Raw genomic sequence first — 25,092 nt, 5'->3', positions numbered from 1 at the left:
TTTTGATCAAATAAATGCAGCCTTGGTGAGCATAAGAATTCCTTCAAAAACATTTTTAAAAAATCATTATTACCCCAAACATTATTATGAGTGGTAACTTTACTATTTTACTACTTTACTATTCCTTAAAGGGACACTGCATGTTTTGACAGTACCTCAGAGGCACTGTGTTCTTCCTCGTTGGGTTCACTCTGACGACTCGTTTCCTCCACAGCCAATCGTGTATGGTAGTTATGCTGGTTACCCTGGTAACGGCGCCCCTCCTCCACAGCATTTTCAATAGCATGCTGGTATGAGAAACACAAACTTCAGTACACATACTGAATTTAAATTGCATGTTAAACAGTAGCAACATGTCATCAAGACACATTTATATTGATATAAAGGTTTGGCGGTTTATGATGCTGCACACACACAGTGCATTTATCCAACCTCTGACTAATCAATTAGTGAGGAAGATACATATTTAAATTGATGATCAGATATGATGATTTACCCGGTTTTCTCTGTGGTACTGGCTGTGTAAGCTGCGCCTCCTCCTCTCTGATCTGTAGGTGTTGATTTCCTCCTCCCCTTTAGCTGTACGCCAGTTTTCCTGCTTACTACATTCGCAAACAGACACACAGAAGTGTCACAAACACCTCATCTATGTCTAACTGGAACAAACGGTATTATATTGCAAGAAACAATAGAAAGAAAGAAATGAGAAGGTCTTGTTTGAGTAGGAGGTGTCCATCAGAATTTTACAAATAACAGATATATGAGTTTCAACTTCATTATACATCATAAGGTTGGTTTGTTTTTTCTTCCAGGTTTTAAAAGCCTGATTTGCAGTGTGGTATCAGACTTTTGGACCCCACTGTATTTCTGTGTGGGTTTTACCAAGCTATGGCTGGTGATAGTTCAGGAACGAGGACCCGTCGACTCCACGCCACCAGGTCTCTCTCGGTAGCGATCTCACTGCGCGGAGCGTTACTGTGCATCTGCCGAACACCTTCGATCTGTCCACTCCGTCTCAAACCCACGTTAGGTGGAGAAGAGACTTCTGTGGGAGAACTGACAGATCCTACACACAAATAGACATGCAACGTGCATCAGCATTACTGCCGTCAACAGAATCACAATCACCACCCACCGGTTTATAGAGATAATCTTATGACATTTTTATACTTTACAGTAGCGATAACTTTGTCTTGCTAACTGGGGGGGTTTGTAAGGCACTATTTTTTGTAAAGTCATGGACTGTGAAAAATACAGGCTTTCCATGTTTTTAACTGTTGAATGCATATCTTTTTTAATTAGCTGTTTTTTGTTCAATAGCACATTAGTGTTTACTGTGGTATCAAGAATCATGAAATTTCACTGGTATTGATATCGAGTGGTAGCAAACATTTAGTATTGTGTCAACCCTGCTTTACAAAAAACAAGCTAAAAAACTGAGAGTCTGCATTACCTCTATTGGCTCTGGTGTCAGAGCCCAGTCTCTGGTCCTGCTCTTGCTGTAGTCTCTGGATCATATTATCAAGAGGACTCGAGCCTTCTGCAGCCTGCTGACTAACTACCTGATTCAGCCCTAATTGGGGAAAAAAGACAAAAACAGAGACATTTGTTCAGTGACAGATTGTAGGTGTATGTTTGTGAAAGCTGTGAGCATAAACAAGTGGGCAAAAATTACTTTAAACAAAAATTACTTTAACAAAGAGAAACTGCCTGTTTGTGTTTCTTACCTGATGACGTGAGTCCCATCTGGGGTATGAGCTGTTCATCTCTGCAGTTCTCTCTGCCGGGAACCAGTTTCTGGTAGCGTGGCGGGTGAGGGTTTCCGTCCACGTCCACCAGGAACGGCGGGGGCATGAGGTGGGGTGCTTGCTGGGTCTGTTCATCCAGCACAAAGTTATGGGCATCGCGGATCAGCGGCCGATAATCAGTGTGGAAGAACATCTGATCTGCTATCTGAAGAACAGATAAATAAATACATTCAGAGTAAATACAAGTAGACTAAAACTGAATAAAGACAAACAGGGCTTAAGACAAACAGACAGAGGGCCCTATTTTAACGATCTGAAACGCAAGTATCAAGCGCAAAACGCAAGTAACTTTGTGGGCGGGTCTTGGGCGCTGTTGCTATTATACCGGCGGGATAAATGACTCTTGCGCCCGACGCAAATATAAAATGGGTTGGTTTGGGCGTAACGTGAAATAAACCAATCAAAGCGACATCTCACATTCCCTTTAAGAGCAGACGAGCTTGTTCTATAGCGGATTCCTATTATAACGGCGGATTTGCCAGGCGCACGCCAGGAGCGCTTCACAGCCGAGGAGACGTAAAAGACAGAAAAGTGACGTTGGGGATGGAGAAACACACCCAAATTAACTTCGGTTAAACATATGATAATTTGGGTAAATGTGTAAGCTAGATGTATGCTTTTATAATAAACTGTCTATCTATCTATCTATCTATCTATCTCTATCGTAATAATGTATGATTTGCAAAAATGAGAACTGCTGCTTCTGTGTAGATGAGAGAATCAAAGTGTATGCGCGTTGTGCACATGCTACATTGATTATGGCCAAGCATGCGCCCTTAAAATAGCATATGAATAACATGCGCAACACATCACTGACTTTAAACTAGGTTTTTTCGGTCAGTGGCGGAATTGTTTTCTAAACCTGCAAAATAGCATGAGGGAATGTTTGCGCCGGAACACGCCTCCTCTTTGCGCTGAACCGCCCCCGGGAGCGCAAGTGTATTTCTTAGTTAACCGACGTGCGTCTGTGGAGGGAAAAGTCCACTGTGCGCGGGTGCAAAATAGGAATGATACATGCGTCGGTGTACAAAGTCAATTGCGCTGGGTGCAAGATAGGGCACAGAAGCTGTATATTGACATCATATCAGTTACTGACCGATATTACAGATTTTTTTTTTATATTGGTATTGGACAATATTGGGTATTTAATTGTGCATGCTCATTTCCCCTATTTTTACATTTAGATTATTACCATTTCTGTCATCTAACACTCACTTAAAGTTAATCTTTAAAAACAATAATTTAACAATACTGTTAAATATAATCTTTGTCAAATCTCACAATGAATATCCATTTTTATACATTATAATGTTGTATAAAATTTACTTGTAGCATTTAAAACTTAATAGTTTTTAGATAATAGTTTTTAAAAAAAATATTAGATGGGGAAAAAAATAAACAAAACAAAAAATTAGAAGAGTTGCCTTGGAAACTAACTTTAATAAGTTTAATGACTAAAATTACTAAAACTGAAATACAAATTATTTTAAAGCTAGATAGAAATATATCTAGCTAGAAAAATGTCAACACAAATGTCAAGTTGAATGAATGAATGAGGCATTTATATAGCGCTTTCATATGTACTACTGTACACCCAAAGCGCTTTACAATCATATCAGGGGATCTCTCAAGTTCATAACAAAATTACTAAAACTAGAATTAAAATGAAATCACAGAGTGAATTAAAAAAGCAACGTGATGAAGTCATGTGACAACAATGTTGGATACTATTCAATCTATATTTATTTTATTCTGAGCATAGTGTCAGAGACAGTCATAGGCTTTCAGTACCTTGTCGTATCTGCTGCTAGAGCCAAAGCCGAAGATAAGCAGGTGACCATGAGAGTCAGTGCAAGCAAAGTGCTGCCCGTCTGGAGAACACTTACAGTCAAAGACCGCACCGTGGCCCTGACCCTCGATCTACACACAAACACACATCAAAGTAGAGAAACACAGTCTGTGAGACACAATAAACACCAATAAATCAATTGATTTGCATATTTACTTAGGTCAAAGTGTGGGAGTGTAGGTGGTTGGTTTACCATGTTGAAGTAAGAGCGTATTTTGACTCCTCTTGCCAGATCCCAGACGATGGCGTTCCCGTCGTGACCAGCGGAGAAAAGCACTCTTGAATCAAATGGATGTGGCTCCAACACAAACACCTCATCCTCGTGGCCCTGTGGGTGAAGGACCATGATGACAACATGATTCATCACATATCGTCTCCTTTCAATCATTCTGGAGAGATCTTCACACTCTTACCATCAACACATGAATAAGGTTCCCCGTGTAAGAGTTCCACACTTTCAATGTCAAGTTGTTCGCAGCAGTGATGACTGTGTTGTCATTGCAATCCCAGGCCACCATAGTCACCTTCAGTTTTGTAACTTTGTCCTCTAAAGGTGGAGGGTTGTACTTGCTAAAAAAGACAGAAAATAAGAAAAGTTTTTAAAAGAAACAATTAGGAATGGCATTTCTAACTTTGCTTTGCAGCTGGCCTACTTTTAAAGGGCAAAGCAATGAGAGACAAACTATACGGAAAGACAAGCTAAATGTTTCTATTTTTCTAATTTATAAAAAAATTTAAACATAACAATTTGAGTAAAATGTTAAATTGAAATTTAATTTATAATATTAATTAGTTTAATGAATAAAAAATAAATTACAAATCTGGTATTCCAAATGTAATTTAGAGCTGGAATTAAGCGGAAAGTTGTAGGTTTATATATATATATATATATATATATATATATATATATATGTAAGCAATAAGGTACAAGAGGCTGTGCTGTATCGTGAATATGTCACGGCTGAAGGCCGTTGTTAGGCTCGACGCAAAGCGGAGTGCCTGCAACCCCTTCAGCCGTGACTTATTCACGATACAGCACTAGCCTGGAGTACTTTATTGCTTTTATAAAACGGTTACCACACAATACAAATATTAAAGCCGAAAAATATGTATCTATGCAACTTTCATGAAGTAAAATCACTAAAAGCATTCCTTCCGCTGGAAAAAATAGTCCCTGACCTTAAACAGCAACAGAAGTTACATACATTATTTCGCCAAAAGATGGCAGCAAAGACTGTCTTAATGAGTGAGTCAGTCATTTATATATATATATTGTATATATAATTTCAATTTGGTCTTTTGGACCCCATGGTAATTTGACAAAAGCTGCCAAAATTAACAAGTTAACATGCAAATGATTAAATATGTTCATGTTACTACAGACTGATAGGACCTTTATCAATAAATGATGGAGAAAAGAACATCCCAAAAAAAAAAATCCAATGGCATTTGTTTGCTTATTGTTTTGTAATGTTTTATTAAGTTAAGAAGATAATCGACTTTCTAGATTGAATATGAATCCATTGGTGGAGTTGTTTATTCTTTAATTGGCTTTAGAGTTGTATCTCAGTCGCTGCTGTGTTTTCAGAATCAATTGACCCCGCGGCACTCCCAAGTAATTATGTTGCTAATGATCAATTGTTTAGCAAACAAAATGTAACATTAATGCACAGTTAATTGAGCCATGCTTTTAAACAGTGATTAATGTTTATCATACCCAGGTAGTTTGGTGGCCATGTCCAGGAGAATGCTCCGCCAGTCCTGCTGCTGCAGCTGCCATATCCGCGCTGTGCCATCTCTACTGCCACTCACAAACCTACACACAATTTATGGATTTAGATTTATGTTCAAAAACCTCATCTAAAAGAATACATATGAGGCATACTGTAATGCACTTTTAATCTACTAAAATGCTTAAAGCGTTTAGTAAAATCAAAGTTGTACAACTTGCAAATTCATTTCCACTTTTTCTACCACTTCAAATTTATTTAGAAGGAAAATAAGTTGAAACTGAAAGCTCGTGAAATTAAGTTAAAATGAGAAAACGTATGGGTTAGTCTGGAGTGGCCTATGCAACAGTGAGTGTAGTTAATATGGTCCCAGTGCTTTTCACCAACCACAGGATTGATTTTGTAAAGTTTATTTCTACAACACTGATCCCATTTGTCTTTCCATTCCTTGAGCATATAAGTGTTTATAATAGGTTTTAATTAAGGTTTTTTGTTTAATGTGCACTGAATGTGGCTCTTTTATTGTTGACTATGTATTATGTATTATTTTCCCAGAGATAAAAAAAACGATCATATTTTGCTAGACTTCTAAGACTTCTATGCAAACACGCTTTGTATATAAAATGAGCAAAAGTATTAAGTATTGAAATTACATAGTATTAAATGTGCATTTACATTTACATACATTTTCTGTATGCATATGTGTATTGCTCTATAAAACAGTGAGGTTTATTGATGTGTGCTGTATGTGAATTACACAGCAAAAGATCATTTTCTTAAACAGTCTCATTTTACAGTAACAATATCTATACATCTTTAAAACAATTTGAGAAGGAAAATTACATAATATATTATGTGTTTTTTTTAGAGAATATATCCTGAATTATACCATGGTCTGTCTGAATACTTGATTGGCTAGGAGGTGTACAATATAACCGTTTAATCACTGTTCTATATTAATGCGCTGCTTTCATTGAAACGCACACGCACACACACACACACGTCACTCGCACGCAGATCGGAGATCGTGCTGTGCACAAAGAAACAAGCACAGAAATTTGTAGTCAATGCTGCCCCGTAAATTTTATTAATAAATTATCTTCGCTACTGATTTGCTACATTATATTACTCAGCATAGAGGTTGTAACATCACTGTTTTTGAAGTAAATAAACTCACAGCTATATTGCTAGTAGAGATGCTGCACAGACGCAGGTAATTCACATGCACATCTCTTTCTCTCTCTCTCTCTCTCTCTCTCTCTCTCTCTCTTTTTTGCAATGAGAGCTTTAACTTGTCAATGCTGGCAAATGACCATGCGGGTTAATCCACGGCTAGCTGTGCATTAAACTATTTGAATGCACTTCACGGGAACAACCATCCTCCGCTTTGTGTCGGGCGGTTCTTTGCTTCAACATTTTCAAAAATGAAAAATACACAGCTAGCCATGCATTATCTCTTTCTTAAATCTCAAATGAATACATTTTTCTTAACACTATGGCTTTTTTTTTTTTGGTGTATTATCCTCAAAATTTGTTAAGAGTTTCATAGATTTTTCATAGATCAAAAACAATTTGCCAAAGGGCTAACAAAAGTAAATTTTTTGAACAGATTCTAGATATAAGGCTACGTTCACACTGCAGGGCTTAATGCTCAATTCCGATTTTTTGAAAAAAATCGATTTTTTTGCAAGGCCGTTCACATTTCCAATTAAATGCGACCTTTTGTGATCTCCTGTGTGAACGTGAAATGACCCAGAAGTGACCCGCATGCGCAGAAGAGTACTCAACGGTCAACGACGTCACTTGTTGTTTGCGGAAGTAGCTAAACCTAACTGTGATTCTCTCACTCTCACACACACACACACACAAGCGCACGCAGCGACCGTTACACAAGAGTCAGACAGCAGCCGCTGACCTATCTAATATCAGATTCAGCACAAATAAAGTTAACATAACGTATATTGGCCGTGGGCTTTTTTTTTTTTTTTTTTTTTTTTAATTAACGGGCTCGTCGAGGTCGACCCGTTCGGCAGATTTACCTCAGCTCGACGAATATGCAGTCCGTTTTCAAACCGACGACTACTTCAATGCAGAATTATGCCGTTTTTCGCGTATCAATGACGTGCGGGTCGGATACATGCGACCTGGCCGTTCAGACTGAAGTCGCATTTCAAAAGATCGGATATGTATCGGATTTGGGACCACATACCCAAGTGGCCTGGGTCGCATTTGAAAAGATCGGATCTGTGTCGTTCAGACTGTCATGAAAAGATCAGATACAGGTCGCATAGGGGCAAAAAAATCGGAATTGGGTCGTTTCAGCCTGCAGTGTGAACGTAGCCTTAGATCTATTTTCTGAAATCTTAATATCTTATGCAATGTTGATTCTCAAGTAAATTTACATTTATTCATTTAGCTGACGCTTTTATCCAAAGCGACTTACAATTGCTATATATGTCAGAGGTCGCACTTCTCAAATTTATCTTGAGAAGTTTAGACATTTGTGCTGAAAAACAAGACAAAAATCTGAAAATATTTTTCGCAGTCTACAAAACAGTAGCATAACATTAATGTGAATTATAAAGTCAAAAATTGCATTACACCGCAAGATAGGATGACATGAGCTTATAAGGTTGCATGAAGATAAGAGTGTATTACTCAAGAGTGTTACTCCGTTAAATAAGACTGCACACAGTAAGACACAATGCACACACAGTCTACTCATTTGAGGGATGAATATCTTCTTTTTGACAGTATACTCTTCTGCAGTTCTATTGATTAGTGAGATTTCTTCCCTCCTTATACATGTAACACTGGATGCTGTCTCCTCCGGTAAAAAGAATCCATGTGAACATCCATCTTTTTAATTCCTTAGGGACCTGTTACAGACCTCTCCATCTTATTCTCCTTCTCTCTCTCCTCGTTTTCTCCCTCTTCTCCTGTCGCACTCTCTATTTCTCTCCCTCCCCCAATGCAAAAACATTTGCTCATTAAATTAAAGCACGTGAGGAACATAAAAGAGCTTGCAGAGACTGGCGTGTGTGGGTAACTGTCATATGCCTACTGTTTAAGTAGAAAGACATTTCATGCACCTGAATTCTTGTACGATGTGTATCATATAGGCATCTGACGCATGTTTGGGTGTGATGGGAACAAGGGTATTTTTTCTGCTGACAACATCAGCTCGTAATTATAAGAACCCCCATGTTCCATTAATCCAACAAACCTGACATGCAAACACACACTCTCTTACATTCGCACATGTACACAGATAAATGGAGCCAGTGTTGCTTACCTATCTCCACTATGGGAGAACTGGATGCTGTCGACTTTATCCTGAGGAAAAATACAAAGTCATTAAAAAACATGAGGAGAACCTCAAAACAATAATGCATTCCTGCAACAGTAAAGCCAGTAAAGAGAATGAAAAGTATGTGTTTTAAAACAATAGATCAATATTATATTAATAATAAGAATTAATTTTTAGGCGGACACTATTATACATTTATACACATTAGGGCTGCACAATTAATCGAATTTCTAATCGCGATTACGATTACGGATGCCACGATTACGTAATCGTTCAAAGCCGCGATTAAAAAAAAAAAAAAAAAATCCACTCTGCGTGCATTTAGAGCATGTTATGAGTGGCGAATCACAACTACTTCAGAAAACCCAGCACAATAGGAACTACCAGGCAGTGACGTAGGCTATGTGTACGGTGAAAAAAAAAAAAAGTATTTCACCTCAGAAAAACGGACGTTCCTGTCCTGTCAGCCGTTATACTGTCCTCGTAGCGCACACTCTTCAATTGCACGCGCAAATGCGGAGGCGCGCGCCGTGTATCGCTTCACTGTATATAAAGTGCAAAGGAAACTACGAGCATGCAACGTTGTAAATTAGTAAGTCATGAAATAAAAGTAAAATACCAATAAATCACGTTACGAGTACGTCGTGTGTTAGTTGAGAAGGATTTGCATGCAGGTATGATTTTCATTATTCACAAGGAGCAGTTTCCATGTTTCATTAACAGTTCTTGTTAGTATTGTGTATTCACCATGGTAACTGTCGTTTCAATATTAACCCCAAAATGCCACTTTATTTTCACTTTGTGTTATTTTTTATATTTGTAAAAGACTGTGGTGGCTCATACCAACATTGTATTAACAAAAGCTAGTTTGGGACTGCTATTTAATAGCTTTAGCTTAGGCCTAATGTTTATTTATTAGTAGTCTTAACTATTAGTCATATTCAAACAAATTATGTCTATGTTAAGTAAAGGGGGACAGTACTTGTGTGTGTGTTCACAATTTTTAAGTAAACATGTATAATAATATGCATATATATATATATATATATATATAGCCTATATATATATATATATATATATATATATATATATATAGGCTATATATTCAATGTAAATTGTGATAATCGTAATTAATAATCGCAATTACAATTTCAAGGAAATAATCGGCAATTATGATTTTTGTCATAATCGTGCAGCCCTAATACACATACACACTGATGATCAAATTAATTATTTTATAAAATAAATATGATATTAGACCATTATGAAATATAAAAGTATATATGCCATCTATTATACATTGTATAATTACATAGTTTATTACATACTTGCTTACAAAATAGTTTAATATTAATCATTTAGTATTTGCATTTTTATAATATCGGAGCGTTTTACCTATTTGGTAACAGAGACAGGGTGTTAGAAAAGGGCAAAAACCAGATTCAAACTTTTCATTTGTGCAAAAAAAATGTGCATGCTCTACCTCTAATTTTTTTCAACATCTAAATTGCATTTTTGTTTATTAGGGTGTAAATAGTCACAAAATGAAAACAAACGAATTACATACAGTGTGAGACTCCAGCTCAGATATCTTCTCTGGTTGTCCACCTCCAAAGTAATAAACCCTAATGATGTGATCAGTGCTGCCTGTTGCGAGGAACATCCCACCTGAAATACCATTAAAAATCACTTAGCCTTACATAAATTACATCATAATAATCAATAACAGCATTGTGCATTCAAACCAGAAAAAAAATCCATCATTAACAAAAACTTTGTCATAATTTTCAAGCAGGCACAATCTCAAATCTCACAAATTTAAACAATTTACACAATATGGTGTTAATGAACAAGAATCTCAAACAGATTCAGATCGTGTAATACCAAAGAAATGTAGAGGAAAGAACTAGAATCTGTGTGTGCGTGTCTTACTGGGTGAATGCCAGTACAGTGTTTCTTTTCTTCAGTAATGTGTATTTGAAGAGCTCCTGCAGCGCTTAACACTCTTTTTAAAAAGTCTGTGATATCTGTCTGACAACAGGATATTTATAGCCTCACTTTGCAGAAAATTGTTTAAGCTAAAACCATTCTCCGTCACTCTATAATCTGCTATCAGCTTTCAGAACAATGAAAACATGGGAATAGTCACTTAATATCACATTTCTATGTAAGCACACACATTCATATAATCATGGGCATGAGTCTTAAATATTATGGCTGACAATCGACTACAATTTGTATTTGAATTACATGGTTTACAGGTGAAATAAACAAATCAACTGCAATTAATCATATATTTAAATATTTGATTAGAAAGGCCCACAAATTAAAGTAATAATGGCAAACAAAAGCACTAAAAAAGCAACTTAGAAGTCAATCTTGTTTGTTTTACTTCCATATTATTGAAATTAATCCTATCACTGGCCTACTGTCCAGAGCAATACATTTAATCAAATTTGTCAATCTGTCCAATAAAGATTTAAGGGCTGGTCACACAGGACTGTGGATTTCATGAACAGCCCTAATCAATATTCATACATTTTATTCCATTTTCTATTTTCTATAATATAAAAGATCACATCTGTATCATGTCATATGGTAAAGCAGTTGCGCAAACTGGCAGATCCCATTAATCGGTGTCTATAAACTCCAGAAAGACCCAACAAAAAAATTAAGTGTCCCATTTCTGAACACATGAAGTTTTACTACAAGCTCAGTGTTAGAACAAAACCATTTTGTCACATGGGTTCCCGATGGGAGAGGCTGTGAATGATAAAAAAATACCTAATAAAATGGGAGCAGGTAGAGGTGAGAAACGAGCTTTGACACTTCTGGCCTACCTGCACTAAAAGAGGAACAGATCATCTGCACGCCTGGTCTGGGCCGTTCAATGAATTTGCTGGGTCGCTGCCTGTACAAACATACAAAACACACAGAAACGTGATGAGTGCCAGAATATAGGCTCTTAGTGGTCTTATTAAAGGTGAAGAGTGTCATTTCTGTACCAAAAGGATTTGCAAAAACATTGATTGAAAAATGAAAAGTCTCAGCATATTAAGCTGTGTTGAGAGAAAGTTTTAGCACTGAAAAATAAGGCATTTCAGCTCTGTTCAAAAGAAAATTGCATGTTTCTCCTTTATATTAATTCAACTAAACAAAAATAGATTCGAATGCTTGCTCTAAATGGCAAAGAAAACATTCCAAATCTTAAAACCCCACAGATGTGCGCAAGAATAAAGGAAACTCACCCAAATTTGAGCGTGCGTGCGTCCCACTGCCAGAAACAGATGGTGCCGTCAGCTCCAGTGGAGGACAGGAACCTCTTATTGCCGCTGCATAGAGGAGAAAACTACACACACACAAACAGCTGAAACAGGTTTGCAACACATTAAACATGGTCTCTATGAGTGGGCGTGCAATTGTGCATGACTATACCATACACTGCAAAACATATATTTGTCAATTTAATGTATTCCGTTCAAGTGTTTCGTTTTTAAGAAATTAATACTTTTATTCAGCAAGGATGCATTCAATTCTATCCATTAGTGATGTCAAGTAAAGACATTTTCACACCGGTATATAAAAACTATATTAAAAACCAAAAATGATATTAATATTTCTCAATAATACTGCTTTTAATGTTCAAATAAATGACCAGTTGAGTTCACCTTCTTACCACAGTGTTCCACATTTCAAACAGGGCACTATTAAGGTTAATTGTTTATAAAAAGATATTTTTGCACCATAACATAGAACAATCAGTCATAATGCTTAGTTTATTTCCCCCATGTACTGTACATCTAATTGTGTTCTGTGACATCGGCTGGGAGAAAATTCATTTAAAGGTCCAAGTTTCCAGCCAAAGGGACTATGAATCACCATAATGGTATACACTAAACACCAATAATTACATTATTATCCTACAATGGTGTTCAATATGGTTGTCTTTTACAGTAATTTAGTGTATTACCACACAAGAGGATCTAGACTAGAATTGATTACACAGTAAAAATCCAATTAGGCTATTTTATTGTAGGAAAAATTACTGTTAAATCTGAAATAAGTCTTTATACGGGTGAATTTGTCATGTATATATCTGTTACCATGTGAGTGTAAATGTGTTGCACACCTGTAACGACGTGATGGATGCAGCGTGGCCCTCCAGTACCGCCAGCGGGGCGCAGGTCTGCAGGCACCACACTCTGATCATTTTATCACAGCTGCCGGCTGCCAGCAGGGTGTTCTCATAATTCACAGCCATGTCTGAAATCTCTGCCGCATGACCTCTCAGTGTCGCCAGCAAACGCCCGTTATCCGTCGCCCAGATCTTCACCAAACAGTCGTCTGAACCCTGAGGAAACACCACAAATGGTAACCCCTCAGACCCTGCTAAAGTCGTACGTCAGAATGACCTGCTTTTCACACTAAGCCCTCTTCCCAAAGTTCTCATCAGAAAGTCCACAAGAATTTAGTCAAGTGTTTTGCAAATGAATTAACTCATCATGCAGAGATTCCAGCCAATTGTCTGAAGCTAAACCAATGCCCACATCTAAAGATGGAAGTATTGAGTCATTTAAAATGCACTTAATACAATTAAATAGGCTCAGATAACAAGATTGGTCTAAGAGTGAGTAACAATAACCAAAAACAAAGTTGATGTCACCCTAAAACAACCCATTGTTTTATGTATCTAAAACCACTTTGGAAACTTACCTAGCTCTAAGTCAACATGAAATCAAAATGGACTCTCTATTTACTTAATTACTTTAATTCATGTTCCTGTCTTATTGAGAACAATTCATCAGTGCATATTATTCCAAATAAATACATTTCTTTCCTACTTTAGATATATTTAGATTTCTACAATAGCCTGGGCCTGTGGATAATGTCTTATTATTTGTTATGAAAAATATCTAATACTATTTATGCTTTTTATTAAAAAAAAAAGTTTAAAACAAAAACATTTGATTGTTGTTTTAAAAGTAACTGTTTTTTTCTTTCCTTCTGATCAATCCAGAATATTTATTAATTGTGCAGTATGTAGTGGGACAAGTTTGCGGTCGGTAAAATTCTTTTTTTTAAGAAATGTATACTTTTATTCAGAAAGGCTGAATTAAATTGATCAAAAATTACATTAAAGACATTTATGTTGCAAAAGACTTCCTATTCATCAAAGAATCCTGAAAGAAAAACTGTATTATGCTTTCCACAATAATATTAAGCAGCACAACTGTTTTCAACAGTGATAATAAATGTTTCTCAAGCACCAAATCAGCATTAGAATGATTTCTGAAGGATCATGTGACACTGAAGACTGAAGTAATGATGATACTGAAAATTCAGCTTTGAATCACAGGAATAAAAATAAACTCTCTCTCTCTGCGTTATTCCCGCTCATTTGCAGGGTCCGCTTCACACACACATGATTTGGCACAGGTTTTACATCGGATGCCCTTCCCATCACAGGAATAGACTACATTTGCAAATATATTCAAATAAACAAAAAAAACAGTTATTTCAATTTTACAATATTACTTTTTTACTGTATTTTTGATTAAACAAATGCAGCCTTGATGAGCATAAGAGACTTCTTTTAAAAGCATTAAAAATATTTTTGACCTCAAACTTTTGAATGGCATAGAAGACATTTGTGTTAGAAGACATTTATAATGTTTCTGCAGGAAGCATTGGGAAGATGTACACACTACATCATCGTCTTCTAACGCAAAAGTTACTATTCTTTACTAATAATACGTCTAGAGAGTCCAATGTGATTTTGTTTCAAGGTGAATCAAACATGCTTTTAACCTAAAAATGCAGCACTGTGGCATTGCATTTCCATGACAACAGGCAGAGGATCATAAAAAGCAAGTGCTGCTTACAGCAGTCTTTCAATCACAGCTTGATCGAAAGATGCTTTTTTTCCCCTCAGATAATCAGCTTGCCATTTACCTCCTCATTTTGTAAACTCATATTTAACAACATGAAAATATCACTGTTGTTTCCAGAAACACTAGAATTAACTGCGATAACAACAGTTAATATGCAGGCCACACATGCATATCGAATTGAGCAAAGAAAAATGATCCCCAAGCCACACACAGAGACGAACATTCCCGAAGATCTGTTAAACACAGACGGAATGCCAATGACACACTGGCTAATGGCTCAGGAATATGAAAGAGATGATTTTATTCGTGGCTCGCCGCCAAATCCACAAAAGAAACACTTTTTTTCAACATGCGCGCACAGACACGCCCCCCTACGCCGGGAGAAAAAGACCTATAGAAAGAAAAAAAAGAGGAGGAAATACACCGAGAGACCAAGATCGAAAGAGGAAAAGACAAAGAGAACAGGAGTAGGAGAGAGAGATAGAGGGAAAAGGGAGGGAGAGGCAGAAAGAGGGGGAGTAATCCTTGCTGTTCAGCCATTTTTGGAGCATTACAAACTTGCAGAGTAAAATGGAACCCAAGAGTGCACACTCAAAAACACACATCAGCAAAACACACACAAGCACGATCCTACGGGCCGCTTAAAACCAGAGCGCTGACAAATGTTAACAAAAGCTCACTCCACAGGCTGAAAGTGAGATAATGTCAGAGAAATGCCCCAATCAAAACACGTCCACTCACACACACACACATGGAACCTTTAACAAGTTCGTGGGCATGATGATGATGTCACAGAGCAACAGTATGCTTGCCCAGATGGAATATGAAAATGACCTTTGACCTCTACACTTATCCCAGAGTCAAAACATTATCTGTCCCTGTGAGCTCAGAAGGCTCACTGTCTAAAAATACCCTTTTAGTCACTAGGAAATTAAGACAGAGTTTCCAGTGAAGCACAACATTGAACAAAAGAATAGAACTACTCACTGAAAGTTCAACAAAGGGCCATAGAGCCGAGTCAGATTTATTAAGTACACTACTGTTCAAAAGTTTAGGGTCGGTACTCGGTACGTTTTTTTTTTTTTTAAGGTTTTGAAAGAAGTCTGTTATGCTTACAGCAAGGCAGCATTTATCAGATTTTTATTACAAATATTATTACAATTTAAAATAACTTTTCTATTTTTAATATTTTAAAGGGTAAGGCAAACCTGAATTTTCAGCAGTCATTACTTCAGTAATCATTCTAAGGGTACGTTTACGAGACATTGATGAACGATGTGCTAAAAACGGAAAAGTACTTCCTTTGCATTTTTCGCGTACAGACGACATCATTGTCAAAACGATCCCTGTTCACACGGATCCGCAAAAACAACTAAAAACGATGTATTATGCTGTCAGACTTCACTTTGTAAAGAAACACTACGCTTTGTAACACTAAATTAATGTATAATAGTAAATAATTATAAAAACAACATTTTTGGAAACCATGATTGATTAGAAAGTAACATTATTAATGTCTTTACTGCCACTTTTGATCATATTGCATTTTACTGACTCCAAAATTTACAAAATCTGTACAGATTTATCAAAAAGACCACAATACAAATTTTATTTTAATGTGTTCATGTTACAGTGTAATTATACATTTAATTACTGAGTAATAGTAATTAACTACATGAACTTTCTATAGGGTTAGGGTAGGATTAGGGTTTGTTGCATGTAATTATGCCTAATTTAGTTATTACCATAGTAAATACATGTAACGTGTAACAAGAACACATTAAAATAAAGTGTTGCCCAAATCTGTATTTTTTTATTTAAACCTGTAAATAAAAGTCTATGTACACATTATGACGTAATATGAACATTAAATATTCTTCACTATTTCTAGTTCACTAATCAAACTAAGCAAATTGTGACACCGATCATGTGAATTTTGGCACAGACAGACATTCAGATGTCCTTGCTTCCACAAGACGCTCTTTGAATCATCCTCAAATCATGCAAGAGAGAACATGATCATCATGTTTTACACAAACATGTGGAGTTTGTGTATCTTTAGTGCTGCTGTGAGTGATTCAAGTAAAAAAAAGAAGACAAACCAAATACCAAAATAGATTTTCACTCAAATTGTTAAAAGAGCTGTAATTAAAACCTGTATTCAAAAATGTAAAATATAATCCTTTTTACTAGTGGTCCCAAAACCCTTTAAATCAAAATGCATAGAAAACACTTTGTGAACATGATGAATTACTCAGACACATCAAAACAGGCCAGAAATCGATAGAGCAACATTTACGTATTCATTTATGCTTTTATCCAAAGCATAATGCCATGTAGAATAAGCACAAGTTTAGTCAATGGCCCCTTTAATGGTCCAACAGAACAGTTCTTTTGAACCACTGTAACTACATACAGTGTAAACATATACAACCCTCTTACAGGCAAGTCCCTGCTCAACTCATAAAAGCATCACATGCTTTCAGAACCTCCAACCCACTCAGACATCTGGACCAAACAGCGACCAGATCCCTCCATTCAATAGGTCATTCGAGACCATTATGCTCATTTGGGGATTTTGCAATGTTAAAGCTCTTGACCTAAATTGTTTTATTATATGACACTTTAACAACACCCGAAAAAGTTTAGGGACAAGCCTTTAAATTCCACAATGGGAAGGCATACAGTTGTATGTATACAGTTTAATGAGGCATACCGTCTAATTAAAGTCACAAAGGCTTCACTACAAAGTAGTTTGAATCTGCTACATTGTACTTGTCAGCATTTGTACGTTCTGACTGCTTAATCAATTCACTAAATGTATGTAGAATACATTAATATTTCAGAATTTATTTAAATATTAAAAATACTGAATATTAAATATGCTAAAAAGCAAAAGCATCCTGGTCATGGTACTTATTATAAGTGAAGAGTGTAAATGCACGTTTACATTATGGGATATATGGAATTGCCCTCCACACACACTATAAAGTAAACAAGGTTCCCACATATTTTTATTTCTTTCCTAGTCATTTGTGATCACTGGATAAGAATTTTAAATATATATATACAATTTTATAGATATTCTATATCAAATATAGAGCAACTTCTAGTCAATGAATAAAATATTAGCTGAGCATAGCTAGAAAAAATATTAATTCAATCAAATCTAGACCCTTAAATCCACAACTGTCAAATTGCCTGTTTTCCCCCCAGGTGTCCTTGAGACTCCGGTATAAATAAAAACGTCCTATTTAATAGTGTCTTCAAACAAAAACTTGAAATCTTTTTTGAAAAGCTAATATTGAAGTCAAATCTTAAATCCATCCAATTAACACTCACAATAAATAAACCTGAACAATAAATTAATAGCATCTTTTCCCTGTGGTCAAACCATTCAAATGCATTCCCAGATACACATGCGAGCACACACACACAGTCTGACAGCACAAGAACATAACGAACAAATTAAAATTCCATAACCTGATGTAATACACTCCAGAATACTATACTCAAAGAGCAGCCAAGGGAGGGCACACAACACGAATGTTCAGATATGTTTCAGAAACATACAGTGCTCTAAAAACCTGCACAATTCAGTTTTATAATTCATTCATAAAATTTTAAATATTTTTCATACTCATTACATTTAAAAAAAAAAGATAAGCACATTCAACAACAAAAAAAAAGTCATAAAACCACATGTCTTACTGTGAAGATGCGGCGACCGGTGCGGTCGAAGGTGACACAGTACACAGATGAAAGGTGGCCCAGAATTCTCTTGTGCATCTTCATATGTTGGTAAACAGCTGTAGGGACCAGCTGACCCAACCGATATGAGCCATTCAGCCTCCGACTGTATACTGTTTCCACTGTAGCACACAAGACATATCCAGCAAAACAACATGAGAGCAAATACACTATATTTGAATCTACAGCATCCTAAGCATATTCTTATAATCATTTTGTTTACAAACAAAAAACATTTTTAATGTATGGTCCACATTTTTCTAAATTTCTAAAACACATATGTATATATATATATATTTTTTTTTAACCACCAAATCAATACAAAACAGTTTTAAGAAAAGTCTAAGGATTTGGATGAATGTTGTTTCTTCCACTGGAATACATTAACATAGCAACCAATAAGAGGCGACTTACCAATATTGGGCGGGCTTCCATAGATGACTGGCGGCTCCGGTGGCCTGCCACAGTGCAGGGCTGCGAGGGCCGACCCCTTCCATACCACGTGCTTACAACCTGCCAACAAACACGTGGGACTGTCATTAAATATACACTGTAGAAGTGATTGAATCCCTAGGCACACAGACACAAACTGGGATTGATGTAAAACACAGATATCCACTGCAAAAAAAATTAAAATGGATTATACATTTTTGTTTTATTTCTTGGATGGGCACTAGCAATATTCTTGATAATGTTATAGGAAGCTTTGGTAACACTTTATTTTAATGTGTCCTTCCTTGTTACACGTATTTACTTTAGTAGTATAAATTATGCATAATTGCATGCAATTAACCCTAAACCAAACCCTGATCCGACCCTAACCCTAAAGTAAGTATGTAGTTAATTAATATTACTCAGTACTTAAATGTATAATTACACTGTAACATGGATACATTAAAATAAAGTGTAACCAAAGTTAATTGCAGTGAAATCTATTTCATTTTGAAGGCTGCATTACGGAGGAAAATTCCACCACTATTGATCAATTATAATTTCTCTTTCTTTTGCATACACATCGGATGCAATAGTGAGATGCCATTTGTAAATATTAAAAAGATTTCTAGTTAAATCCTTTATAATGAATCTTCTGAATTTGAACGTGTTTCCCCATCTTCAAGTTTTTCATTCAAAAAACAGTAGCACTCAAAATACACATCTGATCTTATATTGCTTTACAGTTATGGGGAAAGTAAAAAATAAATGAAAAAATCTGTTGTTTGTTATGCTTAACTTGGCTGTTAACTGGTTGATTTGCTTATCATAAAAATGGATGATGATTCAATCTTCAAACAGAAAGACTCACTCTTGTTTGTACGTAGCACTGACTGTCGTCCGGCTCCCAGCAGTGAGTTGACTCCAGGTACGCTGGCTGGCACTTCCCTCTCTAAAAGAGGGCTCACTCGCTCACACAACTGCAACAGGTGATCTGAAGAAACGTGCCTGTACAATTTGACCTATACACACAATCACAAACACGTATTAGGGGAAATGGATCTGTTTAATACACCTAACTATATTGTTTCATAAAATGTTCAAAACGCTAAATTATTGTGTTGCAATAGTGTATGCATAGAAAGTAGATTTAAACAAAAAAGTTGATTTTTTGTGCGAATATAAAATGCAAAGATTTTGCAACCTGGCAAATAATTTACAGTCTTAACATTACTATACATAAATACCATTTAAAATATAATTACAATTATATCATTAAATAATTTAATGTGAATGTTGTAGCAGAAAATTTCATCAAAGGATGTAATGTGAAGGCTTTAATTAAAAATGATCAGTATCACCATTTAATAATTTCATATAATGAACGCGTAGCCTACTAAAAATAATTAGATAATAAAATAAAAGTATATATTTAAATACAGTCATTTAACAGACATCGTCAATGTACGCAAACCGTCCACATAATAGCATAATAAAAAAAAACCTTTAGAGGATTATAGACGACACTTCGTTTCAAACCAATACATTTTTGCAAAGCTTTTTTATTATCTGTCCATATTCTCCCTAGAGATGAATCTAATCTACAGAGTAAAATGTGCGTCTCCCAGCGCAACGCGTCAGTACGGGCATCTTTTATCAAGCCTGTTCAGCAGATCCAGCTTCCAACTGCAGGCCAGTAATTAATGTGGCTTTAATTGCATTTAGCGTCATCCTATTGGTCGACACACACAAACACGCGCGCACACACACCGCTAAGCTAATGATTTTATAAATAATAAGGCCATGTTTAACAGTGAGTGAATCAGGGTAAACGAATTAAAAACATTAATTATAAAATTAAAATCAGTATTTAACAATGGTATCGTCTAAACATAGCTTTCATTTGTTGATGAATTATCCCTAATTACTATTATTGCATTACATGTAAATTATTTAGCGCATAAAATATTAATGAACACAAATTTAAATGATTACATTAATAAACACTTTAGAAAAAAAACATGTCAATTGTTACTACAATTATTTGAATGTACATTTATTTAATAAATATGAAAATATAATTTATTTATAATTACAATTTTAATGCAATGTTGTTATTATCATCATTATTTAATTAATCGTATGAATAATGATAATTAATGCAGATTGCATAGCTCATTAACATATTGATCGAGGGACTCGAGACCTGACACACAAAAAAAATATTAATTGACAGCGCCAACATCAGGCGGTGAAGCCTCGTGTCCGTTATTCCTACCCACAATCTGCAGGCACGGGCTTTAACATCTTCACACACGGTAATGAAATCATCCACGAACGATCACACACACACACACGCATTCACTCAATATAATACGGGGATCTAGTGGCGTAACGGCGCGCGAGATCATCCGCGAGACAATCGCGAATACAATATAACAGATTATCGCTACAATGTGTGTGAATTTCAGCGTGTACAAGAGACGACAGAGATACAACGGTAACAGCCTGTATGATCAACAAGACTGTCGAGTCTTTTAGTTACGCAACTGATATATAGTGGGGGTTGGCCATCACAGGGGCTGGATCAAAACACACTAAGTTTTAAAATCAAGATATTTCTGTATCTCTCACTTCGAATGCGGAATCAAATCGTCTTCCCGAGTGATATCCACACGAGGAATAGCGAGCTACTGAAAAATGCAAAATAGTCCGATTAATAATTTATTTACCTTTCTAAATATCGTAATTAATAAATTAATCAATACGTACTCATTTCGATGTACCTCTCATTTGTATTATCGGCCTCAAGTCTCACAGCACTGTTCAAAAAGAATTTCCTCCGAAAAAAAATAAGCATTGTCAGGGCAACTTAAAAGTCCCATTACCCTCCTAAGATCCTCTAGGTCTCCGGCTCTGATGTCCCCTGCTCCAAAAGCTTAGTTTAAGTGTAATAAACTAAGGTAAAAGGAGTATTTTACCCTGACTTGTTGTGTTAGATGGAGCAGTGCGCCTCCATCCCGCCCCGCTTTCAGTCTCTGCGCACTGGTCCCTCCTCCCTCCGCTCCCTTCCCCTTATAGCACCACATTCATGACGTCTCTTTATTTCTACATCGAATTTAACATCTATTTACACCTTGTGCACACCTCTGTGTCCAAACTCACATCCCTGAGGTCAGGCCAGGTTCTGGGTTCATCCGATGGCAGTCCTTTCTAACCCTGAGGTTGGTTTTTCCCCGTGTGTTCGGGTTAAGTTTTTTCCTGATTTAAAATTGCGGGAAATTCAATTTCTTATTTTGCTCTCTAAAAAGTTTTCTCTCTGTTATAGGGATCCCTTACCAAATTTTCGTAACTCCCTGGGTGTTCTTTGCCAGTCCAGTCAATCCTTTTGGGTAACAGCTGTAATTGGAAAATGGTGTTAAACAGGTTTGGGTAAATTCTAAGGGGTCAGGTTTGTGTTTTTAAAGCATAAAAATGAAATCTGCGTTAAATTAGCAGCCTAAAGTGCAGCGCAGTGAGATGCGACGCGAGTAAGGCTCGCGCTGCTTACCTCCTTCTCCTGAACCTCCCGTATCAAGGTCTGAAAAAAGCACAAAAATAGCAAATTACCGTTCAATCTTCTCCAGACATGTCGTTTACAATCCTATTTTACAAAATCACCCACCTCTGCCGCGTCCTGACAAGGTCCAGCTTCTAAAAATCGGGCTATTAGGAAGTACAGTTCTGCGAGATGGGGGAGAATGAGCTACATTAGCTTTCAAGAAGGACGTGGTGGGAAAGGCAGATGTATATAAAAAATACTCCAGCGTCACCTTTCTCAATCCCTTTTACTCACCGGATTTCAACTGCGCGACGTGTTTACGCTCAGCAGCCATGTTTAGGGTTGTTTTGGGGGTGAAGGAGAAGGTGTGTGTGGCCGTTCTGGGAAGCGGGTATCGCTAGGCTGCCCTATAGTTGTCAGTGTTTGTTCACCAGGAAGAGCTGCGCCTCCATTCACCCAACACACACGGAAAGCAGATCCGGTACGTCGCTCTAAGCCTTCCGCGCTCGCGCAAAATAGTCCCCTCTTAGGCACAACGTGTATGCGGACAAAATTCTCGGGCACGGGGCGTTTGGGGTTGACAAGAAACGATGTTTCTAAAACATGCAGTTTAATGCACCTTAAGGATGTTCGTTCATATTTTGGGTTTCAGTTTTCGCTCCACACCCCCCTCCTCTCTCTGTAAAGCACAACCCCTTTGCGCAGGAATACACGAGTAGAGTCTAGTACGAACGCGCAGGACTGTGCTGTCAGGGAGGCTGTGATGCTAACGCTGAAGGGGGAAAAGAAGGCAATGGTGCCTCATTTTATGCAAAAACTTAACTATTTATTCGGGCTACTGCTATTTGTTTGCTAAATCCCGGACCCTGAGCTTTAATGGCGCCTCTTTTTCCTCGGTCTGTCGACCTTGCGGGCAGCGAAGCTCGGATCTCACACCATGTTTCTCCCACAACAGCATATTGAAGCTTATCAAACACCCGAATATAACCACCGTTTTTGTGTGGTTGTGAGGTGTATAAAAGTCTATTCATTTAAATCATAAACCAGACTTATTTCAAGGAACCCACCCCCTCTCTTGGTTGTGATTTGGATCGGGAAGTCCTCCATTTCTTTCCCAAAAGCGAGCGGGCAGTAAAATGGGGGAAGGGTAGTAAACAGGGAGAATGTAATGAATTAAACCTTGTGAGTTACAGGAATCCAGTGACTAATGGCAACGCCAGACAAATAGGACATTTGTGATTTTATTTATGTATCTATGTCACTCACACGTATCTATTTTAAAGAAACAACATGCATATTGTGTGCCCATGTTTAGTTGTGTAAAACAGTTAAATTGTGCAAAATATACTTCTGTCCATAACATTGTACTCATTACATACAAGTATTGTACATATTTCTTCTTTAGTTTTTATCTGAATGGTAATTAAGCAATTGGTGGCATAAGGAGTGAGGATGTTGACTTTAAATGAGCCAGTTGAAGTTTTATGAAGTCTCATCCTACGGCCTTAATAATTACATATAAGTAAACTAGTATAAGGCATTTTTAATGTTGTATGACTGCCTCCTAAATCAGTTTACTTAATTATTAATTAGCCTAACACTTGTTTTACTATTAGTTTACTTGGTCACACTTTAGACTGGGGTCCAGTTACTATGTCTTTTGCCTTAATAAACACCTAATTACTGCTTATTAATAGTTAGTAAGGTAGGTGTTATGTTTAGGTATTGGATAGGAATGTAGAATAAGATCATGCAGAATAAGGCATTAATATGTGCTTCATAAGTACTGATAAACAGCAAATATCCTTGTAATGTGCATGATAAGCAACTAGTTAATAGTGAGAAGTGGACCCTAAACTAAAGTGTTACCGTTTACTTTATGGTCTGAACAATCTAAATACTAATATCCCTTAATTCGTGGTGGGTTCTTTTTGTGTGTGTTTTTTTTGCAGGGTTGGTCTATAGACTTATAATAAAATAAACATGTGTTTTTTGTGTTTCTGTGTACAGTGACATTACCATTAGAACCACAAAGATACAATTACTGCAGTTTCTTGTTTTAAGTCAACGTGAGGCATTACACAAGTGTTTGAGGTTTGTCTTTTCTGTTTTTCTCTGAGCTAAAAAGGTGACTTTGATACAGTCTTTGACTTTGTTTTTAAGGATGAGGAAAATTGTTAAGTGCCCTTGCTAGGAAAACCCTTAGTTCAACAGTTAGTCCTAACTGCATTAAGTGATGTAACACTTGCTAAACTACTGACATTAAGAGTAAACATGTTGGAGAAAAGCATTCGGATACTCGAGAAGTACATGAATATATCAGCTTTGGCTTCGAGGCTACTTAAGCAAAACTGATGCAACTTATCACACTTTTGAGAAACGGTGGTGATCTGGTGAAGTGGCTGAGTAGGCAAAAAACTTCATAAGTAGGTTCAGACAAAAGCAAAAATACACTGAAAGAATGACTAACTTTGTTAGAACACCTTCTTAAAATATATTGTATTAAAGATAATACATTTGAAGAACACTGTTATTTTATGATCAGTGGCGTGCAGTATTTCTTCTTGCCACTGGAGGTCAGGACTAACATTTCAGATGAAGAGTTCAGGGGCCAAACATGGGTCAAAGGTTGGAAGGGTAAATTAATCCAGTTGGAGTTTTTGCCTCCTTGGATCTTTCTAGATTCATCTGAACCTTCCAGATTGTAATACTTTCACATAATAATAATTACGGACAAAATGATTTCTGAAAGAGTAACCTCTAAAAATAATCAGTAAAAAA

The 25,092-nt window shown here is 36.6% G+C and overlaps 1 protein-coding gene across 4 annotated transcripts in view; it reads right to left on the bottom strand.

Annotated features, from left to right (window-relative positions):
- Positions 1-22,989, bottom strand: part of phip (PHIP subunit of CUL4-Ring ligase complex) — a 39,609-nt gene extending 16,620 nt beyond the window's left edge. For 2 of the 4 annotated variants that reach the window (XM_084427426.1, XM_084427427.1), the window contains exons 1-21: positions 22,606-22,989; positions 22,435-22,493; positions 22,321-22,350; positions 22,110-22,169; positions 19,642-19,792; positions 18,753-18,851; positions 18,300-18,460; positions 12,827-13,048; positions 11,946-12,046; positions 11,538-11,608; positions 10,265-10,365; positions 8,683-8,723; positions 5,375-5,473; positions 4,071-4,227; positions 3,851-3,985; positions 3,600-3,728; positions 1,728-1,953; positions 1,454-1,573; positions 883-1,066; positions 497-602; positions 156-287 (exon numbers count right to left, since the gene is read on the bottom strand). In XM_084427426.1, coding sequence (XP_084283552.1) covers positions 156-287; positions 497-602; positions 883-1,066; positions 1,454-1,573; positions 1,728-1,953; positions 3,600-3,728; positions 3,851-3,985; positions 4,071-4,227; positions 5,375-5,473; positions 8,683-8,723; positions 10,265-10,365; positions 11,538-11,608; positions 11,946-12,046; positions 12,827-13,048; positions 18,300-18,460; positions 18,753-18,851; positions 19,642-19,792; positions 22,110-22,169; positions 22,321-22,350; positions 22,435-22,493; positions 22,606-22,645 — 2,424 coding nt within the window. In that variant the 5' untranslated portion in view covers positions 22,646-22,989. Of the gene's footprint in view, positions 1-155; positions 288-496; positions 603-882; positions 1,067-1,453; positions 1,574-1,727; positions 1,954-3,599; positions 3,729-3,850; positions 3,986-4,070; positions 4,228-5,374; positions 5,474-8,682; positions 8,724-10,264; positions 10,366-11,537; positions 11,609-11,945; positions 12,047-12,826; positions 13,049-18,299; positions 18,461-18,752; positions 18,852-19,641; positions 19,793-21,542; positions 21,822-22,109; positions 22,170-22,320; positions 22,351-22,434; positions 22,494-22,605 lie in introns of those variants that run through there. The other 2 variants (XM_084427428.1, XM_084427429.1) reach the window with 2 other exon arrangements.
- Positions 22,990-25,092: the final 2,103 nt, after the last annotated feature.

The sequence above is a fragment of the Rutilus rutilus genome (assembly GCF_951802725.1).
Source record: "Rutilus rutilus genome assembly, chromosome: 13".
NCBI classification, from domain to species: domain Eukaryota; kingdom Metazoa; phylum Chordata; class Actinopteri; order Cypriniformes; family Leuciscidae; genus Rutilus; species Rutilus rutilus.
Note: the sequence above shows the minus strand (reverse complement) of the source record. Positions and strands in the feature narration are given on the sequence as shown.